We start from the raw sequence: 24,075 nt of genomic DNA, 5'->3' as shown, positions 1-24,075 counted from the left end.
CTCATACCCCTCGCCGTGATATTCCCTTCCCACTTTCCATTTCTTCTACTCTTTCCTCCCTTTTTACAGTCTCCTTTTACTCTTCCTCTTTCTTCTTCTTGTTGTACCTCCAATAATCTTCTTCTACTTCTACCCTTCCTCACTTTCTGGTCTGGTGTCTGACCATGTCACATATATTTGGACTTCAAGCTGTCTCACACCCACACGCCCTGTCTCCCTAAACATGCTTAACTCCAGAAGTCCATTACAGGTGTGGGAAAAAGAGCAAGGGGGGGGGGCGGGTTAAGATACCATGAGGGCCTGGCGGAGGATTCCCAGTGAGATAGTAAATGGAAATGTCCCTCATATCTCAAGACAGGCCCGACCCGCACAAGTACGAGCCTCATATTTGTGTTTTTATGCAGAGTTTTTCAGTCCAACCATGCACAACTATGCCAAAATCCACTAAGTTGTCATCAAAAGTATTTATGCAGATGAATTATATCGCACAACCCTAGTCGAGACAGTGAATTAGGCGAGAGCAGTGACTCGTATTAACTAACATGTGAACGTATCGCAATTATTTTGTTTAGATTCACTGTTGAAACATTATACAACGTTAAACGCAAACTGAGAAATAAATATGTTTTTTATGGGAGGGTGCATATTGTTAAAAAATATTCTTTTGCTGGAAGTGGGGCATTACCTGACCCATCCTGCTTTAAGACCCCTCTGCCCATGGGTGGACTGGGAACAAAAAGGGGCCCTGGAAACATTGTTCAAAGTGGCTCCATAGTACACATTACATTTTCAGCAAGCCCAACCCTTTTCCTATGTGAAAATGTGGGAATACAATTGGTTACCACAAAAAAGATGCCCAGGTGCAGAGGCCTACCGGGAAATCTCCCGAGTTCCCTATAGGCCAGTCCACCCCTGCCTCTGCCCTTCTATTTAGCTTGCCCAAATTATGTGTGTCATGTCTATTATTCTTGTGCTGAAGCTTTGACCAGAAGTTATTAGATTAAAATAAGTCACTGTATAACTCTCGTATTGAGTGGTCAGCCACTAAGTGGAATATAGAACAGTAGGACAATTCACCAAATCTTTCTTTCTTCACCCCCAGCCCTAACTTCCCTCTTTCTCCTATTATATCCCTCCTTTATCTCTACCCTACTTCCTACTTCCCTTCTTCTTCCCTTTCTTTCTCCTACCTCCATCCCTCCTCCTGTTATCTCTGTATTCTTCCCCCGCTCTGACCTCCCTTTCTACTTCCCTTTCTTCTTCCTCTTATCATTCCTCCTTTAGAACTGGTCAATTGATCTACATACTGTTTTTGATGGTTTGTTTAATGTCTTTGTAACTTTATGCTTCTTGTTTGCTATGTATTCTTGTTGTTGTATTGTAAAGCACATTGGCGTAAAGCGCTATATAAACCTAATAACTACAAATATGCAAATACCAAACCTTTTCAATGAGCATATTCTGGCTGGTGACCATCACAATCATCTGACTTTAATAGCATAAATGGGCTCCTTTGCTGCTTCTCAGTAAAAAAGAACAAGAATCATTATTTTATTGTCTAGATGTGGTGATCCAAGTTTCTAATTCTGAAGACTCTTCTGTAATCAGTGCTTTTCCTTTCCACAGGGACCGACCCAGCTGCACGCCTTCAACGACTTGCATTGGAAACCAGAGGGAGCACCTTGCATTTGGACATGGTTTCCTTGGGCCGCGGTCAAGGGGCCAAAGCTGAGGAGTTAATCAATAAAGCTCAGATATTAAAGGGACGATGGGTTTTCCTCCAGAACTGCCACCTTGCTGCATCCTTTATGCCTAGACTTCGTGCCATTGTTGACTCGTAAGTTGTTCTCCTAAATCAAAACATTCATGTTTTTAATTTGCTGTCATTGTGTGGAGCATAAGAGCATAATCAATTGATGGTGATAATGTCTTAGTAAGTACACAGTCATTCACGTATTATGTAATGTATTTGTATTTTATTTGGTTTTATATAGCGCTTTAAACCAAAGCTCTGAACACAAGAACAAAAACAGTACAGATAATAGAATTAACAATAAAAACACATAATATTTCAGCAGTTGCTGAAACCCTCATTAAGCAGACGAAAGAAGGTAGGATGGTAGAGAGACCCGAAAGGATGAATAGGCAGTAATTGAGTGGATTGAAAGTGGAAGTACTGTGCTGCCTTGGTTCTTCGTCTCTAATGCTGCAGGATGCTTGCCACTTTTTATTGTCCTTCCCACGTTAGTGGAGGTTTGCATGGAGGTTGGTCAGAGGCCTTCAGTAGAGAAGGTAGCTCTGGCCAATCATTGTTTACTAGGGTTGCAGTTCCACCTGGGATTTCAGATGTGCATTGTGAGGCCTCCAGACACACCACTATTCTTAAGCAGTTGCACTGGTTACAAATATATATATGCATTCACTGAAAGAACGTTTTTAAAGGGAAGTTATGGTTAAGTTGCACTGAAACGTTGTTAAATGGTTACAAGTAAAATCGACAAACCCAAGAATTTCTCCACCACCATACACTGCCAACACTAACACCCAGGTCACCAAAGATGACAACACAAATGATATATCATTGATGACATCACATATCCAGGGTGGTTATTTTTTTTCAGTGACCATGCACATTTTGAGCAATGTACTTGATCTGGTCATACTGCTTTGAAAACAAGATACGCATAATCTAAAGGTGCTGTATATATAGACCTTAGCCTTCTGTTCTGTTCTAAAGGTACTTTCCTTGGGGTTTGGCCTGAGCTCATGTTCCACATACATGGGGCAATAAGCAGTCTGTGCCGGATAAAACCCTGTGGAGGCCCCTAGGCAGGCGAAATTTCAGGGCCCCCATTGCAAATTATAAGAATGCCAACGCAGCGCAGGCCGTTGCGCAGCACATCAAGGCTTCTGCCTTCCGGGGGCCACTAAAAGGAGTGGGGCCCATAGGCCGGCGCCTACTTGGCCTAATGGATAATCCATGTTGTAGACCCTCCCGAGTGGGCACCTTTCCATAGAACAGGTTATTTGGCTATGCTCGTTCTCAGTAGAGGGGCTCTGTGTTGAATCAGAAGTGATTCACTGAGGAAACCTGGCCTGAAACCCCTCTCATGTGGCCAGGGAAAGACATACGCTCTCCGATCCTGACCCTGGGGGCGGTGTTACCCGGGAGGTTCACATGGTAGGGGCAACAGGTCAGGGGGAATGGGAGACCTCCTTACATAACTTTCCAGAGACCCCAATCTCATAATGGCATATTGTAAAATAGAAACTGTTTAAAGGAGTGACTTTTGTATTAGGGACTTCAAGTCCCAGAATTCCCAGGGAACTGGGATGAATAAGAGGACTGCAGAGGCACAAGGTTTCAGAGTGCAGCCCCTTGAGGTTAATGACCCACACCTGAGGATAGCTGACAGGCATAAAAAGGCCCACTTGTGTGCAAGCCAAAAGACTGAGGTGAAAAAAAGGTGAGATAGCTGAAGCAAGCAGAAGCAGCAGGAGAGCAGTAGTAGTAGTCTGTGGAGGAATTTTTGAATCCCCACAAAGCATCAGAGGAAGGAATTGTGGAAGAGCCAGGACGCCAGCACCAGAATGGTGAGAGAAATTGATGCCGGTCCTGATAGGGTCATGTGGGCTCGAGGTTTAAGTATGCAGACGTGGCGCAGCAGAAAGCGTGCCTTTTTAGACCTTTCCCCATGGTGAAACGTTCAGCGGTGGCAGGCAGCACCAGATCGCTAGGGGAGCCGCAAGGGCCAGAGAAGTGGCAGACGCGAGACACAGGAAGCTATGCAGGAGAGGTTGCCTAGCCGCTCAGAGAAACTGAGGCAGACGAGCTGAGAGCAGCGAGGTAGCCGGACGTGCATGCCAAACTCTGTGAGTTCCCTATTAAGTTGTGACCCCAGAGCGCTCTGTGATTACCCGTTGCTTGACTCCAGTATCTCCTTTGAATACTGAACTGATGTAAAACAAATTACTAGTCATGACGCACACCAAATTGATATAAAACAAGGCAGATGGCATAAAGAAACTTTAAAGATCCCACCAAAAGGAGGTGATTGTGATTATAGTGGGTAATTATAACATCCAATCAGATGATGGGGCAGTTTCTCAAAAAGGGAACTGTGAGAAACCTGAGGGTATTTTCACTCCTAGACCCCTTGGATCCTCTGCGCAGGTGGCCAGGGAAACCTCTGTGCTATTGGATCCTGACCCTGGGGACAGAGAAGCGAGGGAGGATCATCTGGATGGAGGGTCTTTGGGAACTGGGAGTGGGGTACCCTTGGGCGAGAAATGGTATCCCCTTTTTACTAGTGACAACCAACCCACCCCTTTCCTAGCCTTTATGGGCTTTTGTAAGCCATCTACCCCTATTTCGCCACAATTGACTCTGGACAGTACTGGGACGAAGAAGAGGCAATGAAGAGCAATTAATTCTACACTCTTTCACCACTCTGGTAATGGGTCGGGGAAGATGTCTGCTAAGAGCTGTGAGGGTCAAGCAGGTCCATTTAAATTATGGTTAGGCAGGGCTAATGAAGCATTCACACCTGCAGCCTGTCAAGGGGCTGCAGGTGTATAAAAGGAGATCAGCCCAGCAAGCGAGAGAGCAACAGGGAAAACAGGGAGACCTGTGTGAGGAGCAGCATAACGAGAAGACCAGCAGGAGCTGTGGCAAACGGTGGGGAGTGGAGCGCACCAAGACAAAATGTCTTGAGACTGGCTTTAAATATTCTAACCCTGTGTGCAGAGTTTGCGCAGTGGGAAGCAGTGTCGAGCTGGGCCGATCCCATAATCCTGAAGACTGTTGCTCGTTGAGATAGCCGCGTCAGAGTGTGTTAGCGGTAGACTGAAGAATCCGAACCTTCGTGGTAGCAGTGGAAGCAGAGGAATTCTTCAGCAAACCCGTGTGCATCCAAGAGCTCAGGAGCCGGTGAGACAGGAATCGCCGAGGAGCTCTGCACGCAAGCGCAATACCTTAAAGCAAAAGTGTCAGCGAGCACATTGTCCGTGCTGTTAAACTGCAAACGCGAATTGATACAAACTGACAAGCCATTGTTAAAGCGAATAGATGGCTTAAGAAGAGAAATAATATCTGCAAACGAACTTTCCCATTATGATTCAATCAAGGCTTTAAACAGAAAGTGTAATAAACATGAAAAGGGAAAAGAAACATTGAGCAAGCCACAGAAATGGTTTGACTGCTAAATGGACTAAAGAAATGTTGGGAAACCTTTCAAGAGAAATATAAATGGATTTTTCCAATGAAAGGCACGTTGTGAAGATTAATTGAACGTATATTGCACAACAATTTAACTCAAATCTTAGTCAAGTACATTGCGGGCTGAAGAAAGCCAAACAGTGAACTTTGTGAGCCAAACAGTGAAAATTGTAAATAAATAGAGTGCGCCAAGGCCAAAGATTGGCGGGAGGTGTGTGACTTTCTCTGGTTTAGCCAGGAGGCTACCAAGGAGGGCCAGAGAAGAGTGAATATTGTCCACCAAAGCCAAGAGGCCAACAAAGAAAGAGATCCTGGTTCCGTGACCTCTGATGGGTGGACCGTGTGGTGTGACAACTGCACCTAGCCCATTGAGCCATGTACTGTTATAACCCCATTGTTTAAACGACTGAAAGAGATATACTTGGCACAGCTGAAGTCTTGGAAAAGGGAGCCCTGAGACAGAAGAAAGTATACCTGTTATCTCAAGAAGAAGCCTTGAGACCATCTTTTCTTTGAACTGTGCTATTTGAAACTTGGGGAAGGGAATCCTGAGGATTGTGTGGAACGTTGTTACCTTGAGTGGGAGAGACTTTTGTGGAACTTTCCTGAACTTGGGGAAGGAGCACTGAATAAGAAGCTGAGAGCTGCAAGCAGCTCGGAACTTTGTGTTGATCACCATTTATTTGATTATTGACATCCCTACACATTGCTTAGCTTTAGTTGTGAGGGCAAGCATAGGTTTTGAACACAGGCAGACTTTTAAGTTGAACTATTTGACTCAGACGTTCCTTAGTTTCGTTCAGGTAGGAAAATCCCACCTTAGCATGGGGCAAGTTAGGCCTTCTACCATTCTGACATTTGAATTAATAAATTACTTTATTTTGAATCTTGAATCTGCTGTCTGTCGTACTTCATGATGCCTTTATAGAACACAAACTACCATTTCCAAAGCCAAAAGGGACGAACATTAAGGCAATTGAGAAACAACCAGCGTTGCCCAAGCCTAATGAAGTAAACTGAGCCTAACAGTGTGTCTGAAGAATATTGCCCAGGTGTAGAGAATATCTTCAACCCACATTGCCAAAGACAAAGAAGTATGAAGAAGAGAGAGAGTTTGTATCAGCATTTGGTTAATAATAGAAAGGTGGAACAAGACTGGCAGGGGGACTGGCCTTCTGATAAAAAAGGTTCAGGAGGAAGGAAGCATTGCCTGTCTTGCATATAGCAATTACTCAGGTGTATATAAAATAGCACCACTGTGATTCTTGTATCACTTGAAGAAAATCCTAAACCTAATTATCTGAAGCAAAAGACATTGCTAAAACATTTGAAGTTGACCCTTACCACAGAAATACTTATAAGTAGTAGTTGGACCTGGCAAGGGAGTATACCAGGTCTTGGAACTTTGTGCCAATTGGTTCTGGTCAGGCAGTAGAGTATACCCGAACAGTGGACCTCAGTAGTTTATCTTGGCTGGCAGGAGAGTATACCAGACCAAAAGCATTTGTAACCATTGGTCCTGTTCTGGCAGGAAAACACCAGAGAAGAGTGTTGTAAAAGTGGTAAACCTGGCATGAGAGTAACCCTGGTAGAAACTCACGAAGTACAGTGGTGCGGTAAAGATGTTGACGAAGTAGTTCTAAAGTTGAAGAGGTGCCAACAAAGTAATTTGCTTTGAAGCTAATGAAGTTTTGAAATATTCGTAATTGATGTCTATTTTGAAGACCCAGTACTGAAGTTAAAGTGGTGCCAAAATATCCTGACAAAACAATTTATTTTGAATCTGGGTAAAGGGAACTCACCTAGGTTATCTGAAGAAGCAGCTATTGTGGTGTGACTCACACTGTTATATTTTTTGTTGATTAACTGCTATATATTTCCTTGATTAATTATTTTGTATACAAGTGTGAGGGGCCGAAACCTTTTTGTTAGTGTTTTCCTTTAGTTGCTTTTAGGCAGGGAAATCATCATCAGGGTAGGGATAGTGAGGCATGTATCCAACCTTTTGAGTTAATAAAATGGCATATTTTGAAAAGCTTTCATTGTGTGAATGTTTAGGAACGTGGGGTTTCACCCTGTTACCCAGGGTAATCCAGACGTGAATTCCTTGCTCACTGTGCTTAGAGAGGCACAGTTTCACCTCACTGATAAGGCTCGACTAAGCGAAACACGTGTCTGGGGTTGCTGTTGGTACTCTTGTTCAGAGGAAAATTGCCTAGCATTTCGGTGATGGACTGCGTAAGTGGATGGGACCAGACTGATATGCAAATGGACAGTTCTCCTCTGAGAAAGGTACAGTGAACTAAAATGTGCTTTAGACCCTCCCAGGTGGGCACCTTTCCATAGAACAGGTTATTTGGCCATGTTTGTTCTTTGTAAAGGGGCTCCCAAACCTTTGTGTAGGTTTCTTTGGGGCCTTCGACCGTGGCCACTGTACATGTTGCAATAATAGGTTTCTTTGGGGCTCACAAGCCATGGCCATCAGGCATGGCCAGTGGCCACGCCCGTTGATAGTCGTTGCAACAATATTTTTCTTTGGGGCTAACTAGACATGGTCGTTTTTTTAGGACCTCTAGCCACGGCCTTTAGCCATGACCACCTTCAGTCATGACCAGTGGCCACTACCTTCGGCGTGGCCACTTTCCATGTTGCACCAATAGATTTCTTTGGGGCCCACTAGCCATGGCCTTTGGTCTTGCCCACTGTACATGTGTCAGTCTCTTGTGCCCCTCGTTGGTCTGTTTGGCACAGGTGGAAGCTTCCGGTGCGCATATCATGCTTAGGTCTTCCTTCCGCACATTTTGCCACATTCAAATGGTACTGCGATGAGCCATTCGTTCAGGTACGTGCCTCATCCATCATGGCGGCATGTACCCTGGGCTCAGTACAGCGGCCGCACATCTGCCTTTCAAACCGCACACTATTTCCTTTACCGGCGCTTGCCTCCCGATACATTTCAATGCTAAGGTATGCTTTACCTCTTAGCTCAGCACTGTATTCCTCGTTTCCTACCTTCCATTGTGTCCAGCTTCTTTTCTTCCTCAGTTCCCTCTCCGCTTGACTGCCTTGCTCCTCTCATTCCTGCTGAATCTTCTCCCCAGCAAGGCTGTTTTTTCTGGTTTCCTGCCCCTGACTCCTTGCAAATCCTCTATCCCCTTTCGGAATGCTCTCTCTCATACCAGATTCCTGCTGCCATTCTGATCAACATTCTGGATTTCCACTACGGCTACTCAAGCACTTCTGAAGCCGCAATGGATTTTCCCCTTCCAAGAGTTTCTTTCCTTGTTTTTGGAGATTCACTCCAGACGCTAACCAGCCGGTGTTACCTCTACCAGTCAGGGTTGCATCCAGAGAGGACCATCCATATCTCTCACGAATCCCATTTTCATCATAGACGCAGAACCAGCCCGTCGCAAACACCTCCATCACGGATCCAGACTCAGGTGAGCCTAAAACCTAAAAGTTTGAGACACCCGCTAAGTCCTTTTGCTATGGATCCTCTGCAAGATCTTGTTAGAGCCATGCACAAACTGACCACAGAGGAGCTCTTAAGGCTGAAAATGCTACTTTAAAACAAATGTTTTTGTCCTGGGAAGTACTCGCACAGGAAAATCCATCCCTGGGAATGATGAGTCACCAAAACAACTGCGATCATTCATAGATTCCAGCGCCATCCTTTAAGCCCCTGATCCATGCTACAGACAAGGCAAAAGTGGGCTTCTTAATATTCCACTTAACTGGCAATGCACTCTCTTGGGCAACACCTGTAGTGACTGGAGGGGATCCACTGTTGCATAACTATGCTGCCTTCCTCAATTCTTTTAAAGCAATGTTTGACCGACCTGACATGGTATTTACAGCCCGTAATTCCTTACTTGACTTTCCTCAAGGGTCTCAGGACCTACTGACGTATACTACTAAGTTCAAGCAGTTTGCTAAAGAGACGGGCTGGTGCAATGACGCTTGCATTAACTTATTTCTAAGGGGCATAAAATGAAGATTTGAATGACAAGTTGGCTTGTCTCCTCGACCCAATACTTTCAAAACCATGGTTTATTTGGTTCAACAAATCAATTTCTGATTGCCAGACAGACATGCTGAAATGTGCAAAACTCTTAATCGTCCTTCAAGGACAGTTCCTTTACCTTCAGGGATCCATGCAGCTTCCCTTCCAGATATGGAACCCTTGCAATTGGGAACTGTTTATGGTCCTTTGAGCCCAGAGGAAAGAACCCGCTGAACAACTCAGGGTGTCATGATGCCTACCCCCGGGAAACCAGACCAGGTCCAGCAACCCCGGAAGCAGGCATCATGTTATTTTGAGCAAGCCCAAAAACCCCTGCTAGGGGCTGTTTGGGTGCGGTCCTGGCGCCTATGGTGCCAGGCTCATATGGAGAGTCAGTCCTGGCGCCATAGGCGCCAGGCTCATAGAGTAGAACTTACCTGATGCAGACCATGCTGCAAGCTTACCTGATGCAGACCATGCTGCAGAGCTCCAAGCCAAATGAGGCTTGGAAGGGACTATTTTACCGAGGGACTATTTTTTTACTCGGGTGGGGCTGGGCAGGAATACTTAACTGGGACTACTTTGGAGGCTATTTAAACCACGCCCGAAGAGCAGAACATGCATCCAGCAGCGTAACGCTCACCATGTCTGCAAGCCTGCATCTAGTCTTCTGCCACGCCCGCCTCGAGTCTGCAGCTCCTAGGAAAAGGGAGGAAGAGAAGGAGAAGAGGTTAGAATAAGAGCAAAACCTTTGATCCTTACCTGAATTCCGGAACCACCGCGCCTTCGCGCTGGAAGAAAGAAGCATTTTACGCGCGCCGCCTCACCTGCTGCAGGACCACACTGAACTCACCGGCCTTCGCAGCATCCACACGATCCATCGCATCCTTCTGCACGTTCCCGCCGCACTCTGACACCTAAGGGGAACACAAGAACAGCAAAGGTGAGCCAAGGGATTAAACAGAGGCAATAGTAACTACCCCCATAGACTTACCTGATTACCGCCGGGGGTACTATTCCTCTTCACGGGTCGGCGCAGTCTCCATTACATCCTCGCCGTACCCCGGCCCTTAAGGGGAACAAAAGGACAACAAGGTGAGACAAAGGGACAAACAAGGGGAACTCTTCTCACCACAATAGACTTACCTAATTTTACTGCCGGAGACATTATTCCCTGAACTTTATATTTTCTCTCCACACCTGAATAAGGGAGCAAGCAACAGGTTACATTCTGGCCTCATTTTATTGAACTGTGTGGGATAAGCCAAATCCTTACCTGAACTTCGTCAGGTACCACGAGGAAGTCTTCGCTGGGGTCAAGCTGCAAACTGCAAGGAATCGGACAAGAGTGAAAGTCAGACATGTGAACTCTTACGAACTACATACTTTTCGGAGTCAATATTGTTCTGGAACTCACCAATTCCTTCGAGCCAGTGAAGCAACTGGTTATCAACGCGCCCCTGCCCTCAATGCAGGATAGAAAGCTCATCTTTTCAAACCATCAGAAGAATATTCCTACGGGCCAAGCAAACGAAGCTAGTTGGGCCAGTCCAGTCCGTCATCTCGGCCCTACGCGTCACATTGGTGGAGACCGCAGCTGTCCAGTTCAGATCGACGCCTCTGTGGGAGCCAGGTGAGCGTAACACAGGGTCATCGTATGTTTTGTGGTTCTCGTAACCATCTACTAAAACATTGTCCAATAGTGCCACCACAGCGTTCGGGAAATGCAACCTCCCGTTGCTAGACAAAGCAAGGAATCGGGAGAGAACTTTGAGATCCACTATACCAATACCTATAGCCACCAATTTTCAACCCCTTTTAGTGGTACTACGGGTAACCATCACTCCGGCCGAGTTAAAACCGATTCCCGCATTGCCCTTGGTGGATTGCGGAACCGCCAGTCTTTTTATGTATCAGTCTTGGGCCCAACATCTCATACATAGACAAACTAAAGAAAGTATCCAAACCATTGAGGGCACTGATGGTCGGATAGTTTCCTCTGGCCCAATTGTGGAACAAACAAAAAACCTGAGATGGATGTGGCTCAACACACATAAAACCCTTTTTTGACTTAATAAAGGCTGCTAATTTTTCTGTAGTCTTCGGCATCCCCTGGCTAGGGAGGCATAATCCTTAAACTGGGTGGCTGGGACTCTATTGTTAGGGTCTGAGCTCTGTGTTCAGCATTTTTCTAAAGGAGAGGACACCTTTCAAAGGCAACATTCCAGTGACCAACCAGAGGATAATCATCTTTTGGTATCGCATGTTCAATATGTACCCCAAGAATATCAAGAATTTCAGAATGTGTTTTTCGAGAGTCTAGAAAAACCTTATCTTTTTTAGTATCACGAGTGATAGGCATTTTTTGTTAATTTTCTAGGGTACAAATCGTTTTAACCTATGCTAATTGTTGCCAAATTCCTGTTGTGAAGTGAAGCATGCCTGCGGCTGTGAATGTACAAAACCTGTATGTAATATCACATAGCGAAGTTGCAAGACAAAAATCCGGAGCTGGGCCAAACCTGGCTGGGAAGTGAGCTATGGACCAGATGATTTTCCCAAAGCTTCTTCTTTACTCTTTAACTTTGCATTTTCTAAAAGATCACCTTTCTGGTGCGATATCAGGATGATCTTGACCACAGCCCAACTTATTAAATCATTGCACGAGCAACAACCATATCACCGCTCTGAAGCGTGAAGCCCTCAAAGAGGTGTACTGGAGCCACCTGGAAATGCTGGTTGTCTTCCTGCTACCTCCACCCTTTTTAGTTTTGGCTGTTAGGTGGCACTTAAGCAGAATCTTTAAGTCAAAACTATTACACTGGAGTACAGCTAGGAGGGAGATGGCATGTGAGGCTGGGAACAGCGTGTGCTTATTTTGTAATTTAGACAATGAAAGGCTCCCCATGGCCATCTTAATCCCTGTTGGCATTCCCACCAACTACCTACCCCTCCCTCCTAAAACACATCCTCCTGGGATCTCTTTGAGTTAGCTTTTATAAGGAATAACATCATACTTTGGTCTGCCAGTGTTCTTTCTAAGCAGTCTGCAAAGAGTTAATGGCTTAATTATAGCTTTAACCTTCAGCTGCTTGATTTATATCAGTTGCACTGAAGTCCTATTAAAAACCAGCATTGACAAAGTCAACGTTTTTGCCTTACCCATAGGTATTAGAGATGCATTTGTCTGGCATTGCGGACAGATACTCAAATAAACATACCATTTTCCTTCGGTTGCTATCTTATGGCCAGATAGTACTAATATGGCAGTGTTTGGCAAGTGCCTATCCCATGCCTGCAGAACAGCAAAAACTGTTAGCTTTGTCAATGCTTGTTTCAATTGAATAGTTTTTCTATATCTAAGTAATTCAGAATGGGACTGCCTGCGACAATGACCTGGGAGGCGAATCGGCAGCCTATCCTTACCTGGCTGGTTTAGGGAGGGCAACGTTCCTTGGACGGGGACTGGGCACCTCCTTCAGAGCTGAGGATTCCCTGCCCCCAGTCACTTGCTTCCGCAAACCTTGCAAAATAATGGCCTGCCGATTGAGCGAAACTCCCAGCAACCATGCTGAGCAATGGGCACCGGTTAAGTGGAAGGCTTAAGGGCTGAGAAGACACCGGGACCGGAGTGGACCTCCAGTCGAGCTGGTGACACCTGGCACGAGCCGGCACCGGGTATAGGTAAGGGGGGGGAAGGGGCTGTGAGTGGTTGCTTAGTACCACGAACACAGTGTTGTATGGGAGCAGTGGAGGGTTGTTAGACAGCCTCTGCATGTGCATTGAATGCCTGCCTGCAGACAGCCTTGTTTTGTAAGCCACAGGGGGAAGACAGTAAAGATGTTGGTTCCCCCTTGGGGTATGTTTTTTGTATATTGTCTTTTTGGGATTCCAAGCAAATTATGGGGAAGCACAAAGAGAAGAAGTGCAACTTAGAGGCTGATTCTTCTTCTTCTGTCTCCTCTTCTCCTGATTTTCCTGGAGGCCAGATTGCTTGGACGCAGATATGTAACGATAGAGTAAGCCTGTGATTCAAGCAACAGGATTGGTCATCACATCTTTTGCAGGTGAAAATACTATGATATGATATGGCATTTATAACGTGCCTATACACAAGTGTTTCAAGGTGCAACGAGGCAAGGGAGGGGGAACAGGGGGAAGACAGAGGCAACGATTTTACTAGGCCAGGTGACATGGAGATCACACAAGTGCAGGGGGGAGGGGCAGTGCAGAACATAGGATGAACAGTGAAATAAATAAAACAATAAATAAGAAGTGCAGCCAGCTGGTGGCAAGTGCAAGGGTAAGTGCAGACATCAGGTGTGAAGTGCTGGTAGGGGGCTGTAGGGATACAGAAACAGCCTCCGCGTGCAAGGGTTGCCAGGTGGGCAGTGTAGGTTTGCAACTGGCGGGGAGGGGATCTGGGCCAGAGAACAGAGGCCCGAGAACAGAGGGTAGCCAGGTGGCCAGTGCATAATCTTATGAACAATGCAATCCCGATATGCCTACGGAGGTTTTGCCTGTTCAACATGACGGCATTTTACATGCACAGTAAAGTAATTTGCCATAGAACTATATTTCTGTTCTTATATAGCACTTTATAGTGGTTTCCTTGAGTTTAAACACACTGCAATAGCCAGTGTTATTATTACACAATTGAATGGTACTCAGTTTATAAACCTTGGAAAGAGGACACAGAGCTGCGTTGGCCGTGCCGCAGGGATTCAACCATGCAATAGTACAGGCTGGGCCCAAGTCTGAGGAGAGCATTTAACCTTTGAGCTATCCACCCAGACACAATTGAAGTTAAAATAAAATCTATATAAGTGGAAGAAGATATCTATTACCTGTTGCATCATAGTCAACTCTTGACTTTGAGTCCATGTAAAACTCTAAATTAAATTGAAGATGTTAAATGGCCGCAGAGACTGGTACATGGACTGTGCTGCAATGTTCTGTTTGGTAGATCATGATGAAATTATTGTCTAATATTCTTGTTTACAGTACATTTTCTGAAAGAGGAGAAATGTACTCTTAAAAAAGGGTTTGCAACAATTGTATTTTTTTAAAGTAACTTTTGCAAGAGGGATTTGTGCTGCCTAAAACATCTTAGACTTAACGTATAACATCTCCACTGACCACCAAGCTGCTTTTTTGAATGAAGCATTTTTGTTGAATTTTAATTGTACAAAACAAATAATTGAAGATACAGATTATTATTTTAGAAATGTTGGTTTATTTGAATTAAGTAATAGGTGCACGCATTTGGCATCAAACCTTTTGAAAGACATTAATTCAAAATCCCAAATCAAGACTCATGAATCATCAACATCTTTCTGGAGGAGAATATCCGGAGGATGGGAAGCAGGAGGAAGCCGGCGTTAGGCAACTACTAATGAGAGAACGAGCATCGCACAAAGCATCATGTAGGGCAGAGACCCTGATCAGAAGGGGTTGTGCCCATGGTGGAAGGGTAAACGAGCATATGGTGTGGTGTTGAGAAGGTCAACAACCAGAATCTGAGTACGCAGGAGGTATTGTGGATAGTTATCAGATCCCTGGAAAAGGAGGATGATCAAGCCCTAGTGAGCTCCTCTGTGGATAGTGGAGATAATAAATCTGGTTCGCTGTCTACCAGATGAAGCAAAGTTTCTAAGGCTTCTAAGACACAGCAATATCTACAGGAGGACTTGGAGAAGCAACAAGCCAGAGGACCTTTGTGTGAAAGAACGACAGAGATGCGGAGTGTTGGGGAGATGCCCTCATTCTTGTAAACTTACGAATGAGACCTTTGAACTGTTGCAACGTTTGAGGAAGGACTGTCTTGATATATTTGTGTGCTTGAGTTTTTCCAAAGGAAGAGTTCTTTGTGTTAAATAAAGTCATTTTTCCTCCGTTTTTGTGTTTGGATTCCATTGTGTACCTCACTCGGCTATGTGAAATAGGCCAGAGACGTGGCATCAAGGAATGGCACATTACGCACGAATGAACATAACCTGCTTTTACCCAATTCGTTATTTATAAAAGACTCAGCTTGCATATGTGCCTAAGATGTAATGATTAAGAAAACAAAATGTATAGATTTATACATTTTGAGATGCTTTTAGGACTGATTTGTTTGTTTCCTGTCTTGATTATAGATTTAGCAATCCAAACACATCTATCGACCCTCAGTTCAGACTGTGGCTAAGCTCAAAGCCGGACCCTTCATTTCCAGTCCCGATTCTGCAGAAGGGTTTCAAGGTAAGGATAACTTTGTGGCTTCCTCTGGGCAACTGCATTATAAAATACATGCAGAGCCTTCATGTATTGCCTCTATTCTGTCACACTGCACATAAAACTTTCATAATGGATTCTGGTTAACTTACTGTTTAAAATCGTATTGTTGACTTTTGCAACAATAAGCAGAGGCAACTGTCTTCCCCACCAAGGATATAGGTCAAATAGGGGACTTCTATCAAATTGAAGAAACGCGGTATTTGACTTTGTTACTTATGTTTTATTTAAAAATAAAAAATGGTTACTTGGTAAATTGGCCCAACCTTATACCATCTTGTTATGGTATCCACAGAAATATCTATGATGCTGGCAGAACTGCATTGATGGCCCATATCTGCTTTATATGCAAAACACTCAGCCTGGTTCACAAACATTTACTCTAGATAAATTGAAATGCTCAGATTATCTTGTCACAGATGGCACACAAATTACTCTGATTCGCAAAGATGGTTCAGATGTTTATTAAGATTTTTGTGGGCCGTGGGGGCATCCCCCTCTCTCTCATATCCCTTGGGATTTCCTGACTAACCCAGGCATCTGTAACCTTGGTTAGATCTACCAAAACGAAAACGGTAACCTCTACTGCCTATACCTTCCGCTACAGGTGTCTCCCTGAATGCTAGCTATCTAAACTCACTCAGGGACTTCCTAACTGACCCTTGTTAGTGTCCTAATGGGAGTTTGGGATAGTACCTTGCACTTACTTAGTTGGACACGAACACCAACACTCATCACTTCCCTTCTACTTTTACTATCTCATTCTCTTTACTACACCCACCACTCTGATGTTTCACTCCTCCTAGCTCTCATCTTCACTCGTTGATGGTACATATCCTCCCACAGCACTACTCACCTACTCTACAATATTTCTGCCCTCCTTTCCAATACTCCTCCCCTCCTTTCAATACTACTCTCCTCCTCCCACTACTACACCTCCCTGCTACTGCTCTCTCCAAACCATTAATTCTCCCTCCAAACCACTACTGAACTAGCCCACCTTCACTCAGTAACACCCTCTTCACAATCTCCTCCTACACTACTTTACCTGCACCATAGGTACGCCATATTCACCACACAAACATAGCCAATCAAACTGTAGAACCACTTTCACCCCTAAGCCAATACTTCACCTTCTCCACAAATCTCTCCCACAAGCTACTACTCCTTCCTTCATCCGGCCGATCTCTTGGTCTACCCCCTTCACCTCCTGTGACTTCACCCAAACAACCCACACTTCCTGTTTAAATTCCCCTCCCTCTCCCAGGATTGGGTGACGTTCCCTAGCCAATCTAGCCCTGCCTTCCCCTCCCAGGCTGTGTATGTGTAAGGATGCATCTTGAAAAGGGGGTAAGCCCACCCTCTTTCTCCATGCATACTCACAACTCCTCACTCGTGACCCAGAAAGCTAGTGGGGATCTGGGCCCCTTTAAGAAGTCCCTGGTGGTCTAGTATCTCTACTGCTAATGGTGTTATATTGCGGCCAAAGCCTGCAAGTGTTACCCAGATGTCTGCGCCACAGCATAGCTTTGGTTCTACCGGCTTGCTTGCTACTCTTTGTTCTTCTTTCTTCGGTCGCGGTGCACCGTTCAGTGCTGGGCCTAGGTTACTATCTCTGCTTCTAGTATTGGTCTGTAATGATTCTGGGGCTGCTGTCAGAGTACTTCTTTCTGCCTGAGTTTGATATTCTTACTGGTGGCAACTTTGGTGTCTCCAAAACAAAGAGAAGGAGACTGAAGACAATGTATGTGGCAAAGGCTGGAGAGAATGATTTGCAAAGACACATCTGAGTGCAAGGGGAACATTGATGTCTTGGGGCATCTTCAACTGAACTTGTCCCCAAGATTAGGGCTTGCTCAGTACTCATTCTTACCCCTCCACTCTCCTGATCAGGAGGCCCCTTTGATAAGGCTCGGTTACCTTCCCTGTCACAATCTCTAGACCTTTCCAACCCGGTTCACCTAGATTTGCACTCAAGCAATTCGTAGTGTGCAGGGGCAATTTTGAGATGTATCTCAGATCTACATGAGCATGTCCTGGGGAATTCAATTTGCATTGGGCATCGCTTAGATCAGGGGTCTGCAACCCTGGCCTCGCCAGATGTTTTGGATTATAATTACCATCCGTCCTAGCCAGCATAGTCAATCGTTGGGCATTATGGGAGCCATAGTCCAAAAACTCTGGAGCGCCACATATTGCAGAGACCTGCCTTAGATGATCCAAGCAGAGTCAAATGTTCTCGAGTGTAAACCCTGTTAAATCGGTATCAGGTAATATTATCCCCATATATATGGTCGCCGTAAATAATATCACCGGGAAAAAGTCATGGCAATATTATTTGGGTGACCATATATATGAGGAAAGGGGCAGCGGGGGTGTCCCCCGCTCCCCATGAAGAAAAAACAAAGGTTTGGGGGTTGCAGGGGTGTGCCCCGCATGTTCCATGTAATAATGTCCCCACAAAAAACGGCCATTTTTCGGCGATGTTTTTGCAAGGCGATATTTTTGCAGGGACATTATTACATGGAACCGTTAAATCAGCTTAAAGCCAACATTTTTAACCGAGGGATGCATCAGGCATATTCATATGTGCCACTTAGCATACATTTTCACTCTATCCTCTAGCCACCTTATCTCTGCAGATGTTTATTGCTTTCAGCCCACCAATTTGTTCTGACAAACAAAGCTCAACGAGGTAAGTTGCACTGGGGGCGGGGGGATTTGGTAATTGGGCTAGTAATATGCCAGTAAGTGTACCCAGGCCTTCCTCTTGTGCATCAATCGATGCTGTAACATCGAACTCCAGCGACACCCACATCCCTAATGTTTCATCCTTAGTGGATGGAAATTCTGTGAGAATTAACAAGCCCAGTGCAAACCCGGGGGAAAAGCATTGGTGGGAAATGGAAGCAGCAGGAAAAGGATAAACCCCACAGCACAGGGGAATGGAGTGATTACAGTATGACATAGCCCGCACCACGACCCGAACCCGGCGGCACAAGGAAGTAGACTGGACAATCCGGGAGAGTCTGTGGTGCACATTCTGTCTTGGAACGTCGTAGGGCTGAATGGGAACTTAGGGGATGTCCAATGGATAGAGTTCATGCGAGAACATAAGATCATTTGTCTACAGGAAACTTGGGCAACCAAGGCTCCCCACCTCCAAAGTTATACTACTTTGTGATCCCGGCTGTGAAGAGCAAGCATGGGAGGCCTAGCAGGGGGATCTTAGTTTGTATTGATGCCTCATTGGGTAATGTTGCTTCCCAGATCAATAACGCTAGCCATGACTTGATGGAGCTCCATCTCAAGCTTAGGGATGGGTCTGAAATGCTGTTGATAAATGTTTATAATAGATATACCCCAAGTAAAGAGCTGCAGCTTTTTGACCTACTTAGGGCCAGGGTCAACGAATGGAGAGAGAGGCATCCTTTCAATCCTAAGCTACTCGTTATGGGTGACCTCAACCTCCAGTATGAGCCCTTGCCTCTTATTGAGGATTTATGTGAGGAGTAGGACAGACTCTGGAATGTGGAAGGCATCTGTGTTGCAAGCCCAAGGCATCCAAAAAAGAATGCAGTGTGGAGGTAGCTAGTGTTATTATGACTATGAGAGCTTGAAATGGAAACTCCTCAGCAAAGGTTACCTTTGTTAGCGATTGGAGTTTCGCTAATTTGAGAATATTATGGCCAACCTGGAATTGTGGAATAAAATCAAGGATTTGGAAATCCTCAACAGATTGCAAAGTGACCACTAGCCACTGGTGCAGAGTGTAGCCCCCTCGTTATTTGGATTGATGTGGGTCAGCTAAAGGATAGAAAACACTGCCCTAATGATATCTGAGAATGCGAGAAAGGTAGTGAAATGGGGAAGAATTAACAGAGGGGGAACAATACCCCAAATGTATGACTACATCCGCCATGTACTAGATGCCCTCTTTGAAGATGATGACGGCCCCCCCTGAAGGTGTGATTACAGCACATTCAACACTTGCAGATGGATTGATACGCTTTTCCACAACAAATCCTAGATTAATTCGGAAACATGCACTAAAGGTAAATCCTTGGTTCGACAACAATTGCAGGAGCGCCAAAGAGAAAGTAATCATAAGAGAGAAAGAATACTCCCATGGTGGTAAAGAGTCTTTACAAGAAGCTTTTGCCCACTTTAAAAAACTGGTAAAAGATAAGAAAGATGAGTATGCAGGTTCGACCTGGGAAGCCCTCATGAAGTCCATACAAGACAAGGACTCGAAAATCTTTGGAGACTCATAGGGACAGGAAGTAGTGATGTACAGATGCACATCCATTGTAATATCCCTAAATCAGTCTGCCGCTCACACTTCACATCATTATATGCAGAATCTAGTGTGTTTTCAGGTCCAGGGTGCGTTGATACAACCGGCACCATTGATGGATATGTTCCTCTCAGTTTGTCTTATGATGAAGTTAGCATCGCCCTCGCTAGTGAAAAAGCAACACAAACGCTGGGACCTGATAAAGTACTGTTGGACTTGTATAAGTCAGAGTCAGTGATCTGGGTGCCATATTTTACCAGGCTTTTTAGCTCTGAAAAAGAATTCAGTCACTGAGGCATGGCTTAAAGCTGAGATTGTCCCGCTGTACAAGAAAGGTGGTAGGGAGGATCCAAGGAATTATCATCCCATCTCCCTGCTAGACGCAGGCAGCAAGGTCTTTGCCCAAGGCTCAGCTGTTGCACCTGGAGGCCTGGATAGAAAATATGAATACAATCCACAATCTATCGACCAGTGTCTGAGATTGAGCTTGCTCTGTGAAGAGTACGTGAAATTGAGAAGCATGAATGTGCATATGATATTCATCGACTGAAAGACGGCATTTGATAGGGTGCCTGGGGTTAGTCTGTGGAACAGCCTGATCGACCGGAACATCCCTATGGCCCTTCTGAGAGCAATACACATCCTCTACACTGGGAAAGAAGCTGTAATCACATGGATTGCTGATGGTAGGATCACTGATAATATCCCAATCCAGATGGGGGTGCGCCAGGCATGGGTACTTGCGCCAAAACTCTTTTATCTTATATTAATGTTCGTAGCCGATGCAGCACTTTTATCTTTAACTTCAATGGGCTCCAAAAAACTGTTTTTGGCTTTTGAGGAATTTTGTGTTGATAATGGGCTTAGTGTCAATATAAGAAAAAGTAAAGCAATAGTCTTCAAGAAAAGTAAAACCAAAGGGAATTGCAAATTGAGCAGGTTAATGAATTTGAATACTTGGGAGTTAGATTCTCTGAAAATTGTACGTGGTTATCCCAGGTCTCTAAAACCAAAATCTCTTTAGCCTGCTATAATGGGGCTATTGCTACGTTTGATTGTGACTTTGGAAGTGGGGCAGTAAAAGTCTCAGTAGAGTAGAGACATATTCTGTTCAGGCTAGCCAAGCAGCTTTGTATGGGGCAGGATTATGGGGAGGATCTAACTGTGAACAAGTCGCAATAAGTGAAAACAACTTTGTCAAGAGTGTATTAGGACTCCCCTGAAATGCCCCTACCTGCCCTGTGTTTCTACAGGTGGATTTATGAATAACTGATTTGATTTGCAAATCAGAGCCGCTATTATATTGGATCAGGGTTTGGTCCTCCCCTGCTTTAATCAATTCCAGGTTGGCCTTCGAGGACATTTTATCACAAATAGGCAGATGCTCAATACCGTGGCTGGCGCATATAAAAGATTCACTTGCAACATTAGTTTATAATGAATGCTAGAGGGATCCATAGTACATTGATTGTAGTTTCAAATTGCTTATCAACAATGCCCTGCACTCAGGTGAAGAATGCAAACTACTAGAAAGTGTTGAAAGTACACAGGACCTAGAGAGATATTGGCAGGCTAAACAATCTGTTATTTATGAACGGTATCTGGACGTTCTATCCCCAAATTCACAAGAGCGTTGTATCTTAAATTACGGATGGGCTTACTACCACTTGCAGAGCTATTACATAAATGGAAGAGCGAAGTGTTGAATAAATGCCCCTCTTGTGAGGACATGATTGAGAATGTGACACACTTTTTGTTAATTTTCCCATGCTACTTAGGAATAAGAAAAAGGTATTTGAAGCCATTATTCAGGGCGAGAGCTATCAGAACCACACAACAAGGGATAGCTCTCTGCCTAAATTCAAAAGATGATTTGGCAGTACGTTCTGTAGCCAATTACCTCAATTGAGCCTAGAGGAAAAGGCTATTGGCCTCATTACAAGGTTAGCAGTGTGGGAAAAAAGTGGCTATAATTCCGTTACCGCCACTTTTCTCGCACTGCCAAACTACAAGTTTGCCAGTGGCGTGGCACGATTTACCTGCAGCCTGGAGGTAAGTCAGGAACCCCACTGGCAAAAAACAGCCGGTATTAAAGTCCTACTGACTCCATGGAATGGAGATTAACATACCCTTGCCGGCACTTGTAATCTGCTGGTAATTCTGGCAGATCAGTCGCTGGTAACAGTATTACCATTTGCTTGTATCCCGCCGAATTTACCGGCAGGATACCACCAAACCTACAATGAGGCCAATGTCTTACTAACTGATGTCCTTCTAATATTTTGTGTATTAATCGATTAATTGATATTCTTTTAGTATTTTGTGTATTTGCATATCCTGCTCTCAATGACCTATGATGAATTTCTCTTTTCTAGCCTGTTGTTGGTCAATCTTTGTTGTTCTTTGTCACTGTTTTATATTGTAGTTGTGCATGGCATACTGGGAGATTACTAGCTCTAAATAGGCTGCACTGACTCGATATTGAAGGCAAAGGACTTATATCAACATATCATGGGCTTAGGTTTCACTGATCGAAGTAATAATTATTTTTTTACACTGATCCATGTTCCCCTTTGTAATCTTTTGGATAAGTGTATTGTTTTAAGTCAATTTTAACTTGTATATTTTATCCTGTTATTTTAAGGATGTTTTGTATTTCTATGAAATATTGTATGTTAATCTGATGGGTTTGTGACAACTGTTTTTAGGTCTGTTGACTGAAATAAAGCTAAGTGAACGTGAGTCAAGTGATGCCAGTAAGCATGTCACAGGTCCTCTGCACCACAGACTGCATTAAAGCAACACACAGCTTCATGCCTCTATTCCTTCCTCAAGGCACTTTGTGTTAGGACATCACAGATCTTCTGAACACATCCATTGGGCATGGGCTGTTTGCACAGGCCTTTAAACCTGATGTAATCACTTGCCTGTTCAGAAGAAATCTATGGGCTCCAAGAAGCTAAATAGCTAATGGCATATCTCTGATATCTCTTCTGCCTTTACGATAACTGAAGGTGAGCTATCTAAAGCACTACTGTGGTTTGTGGAATCCATTTAGCTTTAGATCGGAAAGCAGAACTGAAATCCTTGCAACCAACATAATAGGAAAAAACCAACCAACCGTTATGGAGACAATCAGCTATTTAAACATGAATCTCTCAGTGGCCAATGAAGCCATGGACTACATGCTCTGTCTTTACTGGTTAGAGAAATAGACTAGTATTGCTTGAAATTAACCTAGACAGTGTCCTTCCGTTCTGGATGGTGCTATCAAATTGGAATCGACAACATGTGGTCCTTGGTGCAGAAGAACATTTGCCAAGTTCATCAAGGGTCTGCCTTGTCTCTTCTGCTTTTTAACTTGGACATATGGCCAAGCCAAAGCACAAATAGCATGGAACAACTACAAAATGATTATCCTATTCAAACAGACCCATATTCAGGGTGCAGCCCTCTCCTAGATCTCAAGTGAACATCTTTAGCACCTGTTTTAACTTCACACCAGAAACAAACTTTGTTGTTAAGAACGCCAACATCCACCTCATACTCCTCAGTAGCCCATCTTACTTTGACAGTCCAACCACAAAACTGAATTTACCAGAGCCTTTGCTCTTTGCTGATTCAATTATTGCAACATTGTCCAAATAGATGCCTCCAAAATAAACAAAAAAACAGAAAAAACACAAGATGGTTCTGACCTAAGCAACCAGGATCTGCCCAAACCTATCAGCGTTTTTGTTTTCCCTGTTTTGAACTGTGCACTGCAGCCAATATGTTGAAGATGCTGAGAAGCTGGCTGACCAGAGAACAGTCTAAAGCATGGATGGGACCAGAAGGAAGCCAGGTAGAGCCCATCAGCATAAAGAGGTTAATAAAGTGTATGAAAGAGCAGGTTAAGAAGGATCTCCCTAGATTGGTCAGGGAGCTCATCTCATATCAGAGAAGGTTGTGACCTAACAGAGCCAAGACAGGGTCATTTATAGCAATTCTACACTGTAAAAATGTCTTGTTTACTGAAGCACAGAGGAGTCTCAAGTGGACACCTTGGATTTATGCCGGAACAGGGATCCTTCCCAAATGACTTGTCCTACTGTTGACATACCTTGCAAAACGAACCTCCTTCGTCGCCCGCATATCCCAAGCAGAATCAAACATGAAGGAATTATTTTCCATCCTTAAAGAAGCAGAAACCCCTATAGCTCCACCTGATACCTGCACCAAAGATAAAAATTGGTGTTCAGAAATCCAAAATGCCTTAGCTAACAAGATTGCTACTCT

General features: G+C 44.4%; 1 protein-coding gene across 1 annotated transcript in view; it reads left to right on the top strand.

Moving 5' to 3' along the window:
• DNAH14 (dynein axonemal heavy chain 14) overlaps positions 1 to 24,075 on the top strand; it is a 2,000,441-nt gene that overhangs the window by 1,670,460 nt on the left and 305,906 nt on the right. The window contains exons 76-77 of the mRNA XM_069608705.1: positions 1,627 to 1,837; positions 15,365 to 15,467. Of these exons, the coding sequence (XP_069464806.1) occupies positions 1,627 to 1,837; positions 15,365 to 15,467 (314 nt within the window). The remainder of the gene's footprint in view (positions 1 to 1,626; positions 1,838 to 15,364; positions 15,468 to 24,075) is intronic.

This window comes from Ambystoma mexicanum, chromosome 4q (genome assembly GCF_040938575.1).
Source record: "Ambystoma mexicanum isolate Mex_15411 chromosome 4q, UKY_AmexF1_1, whole genome shotgun sequence".
Lineage (NCBI taxonomy): Eukaryota > Metazoa > Chordata > Amphibia > Caudata > Ambystomatidae > Ambystoma > Ambystoma mexicanum.
Note: the sequence above shows the minus strand (reverse complement) of the source record. Positions and strands in the feature narration are given on the sequence as shown.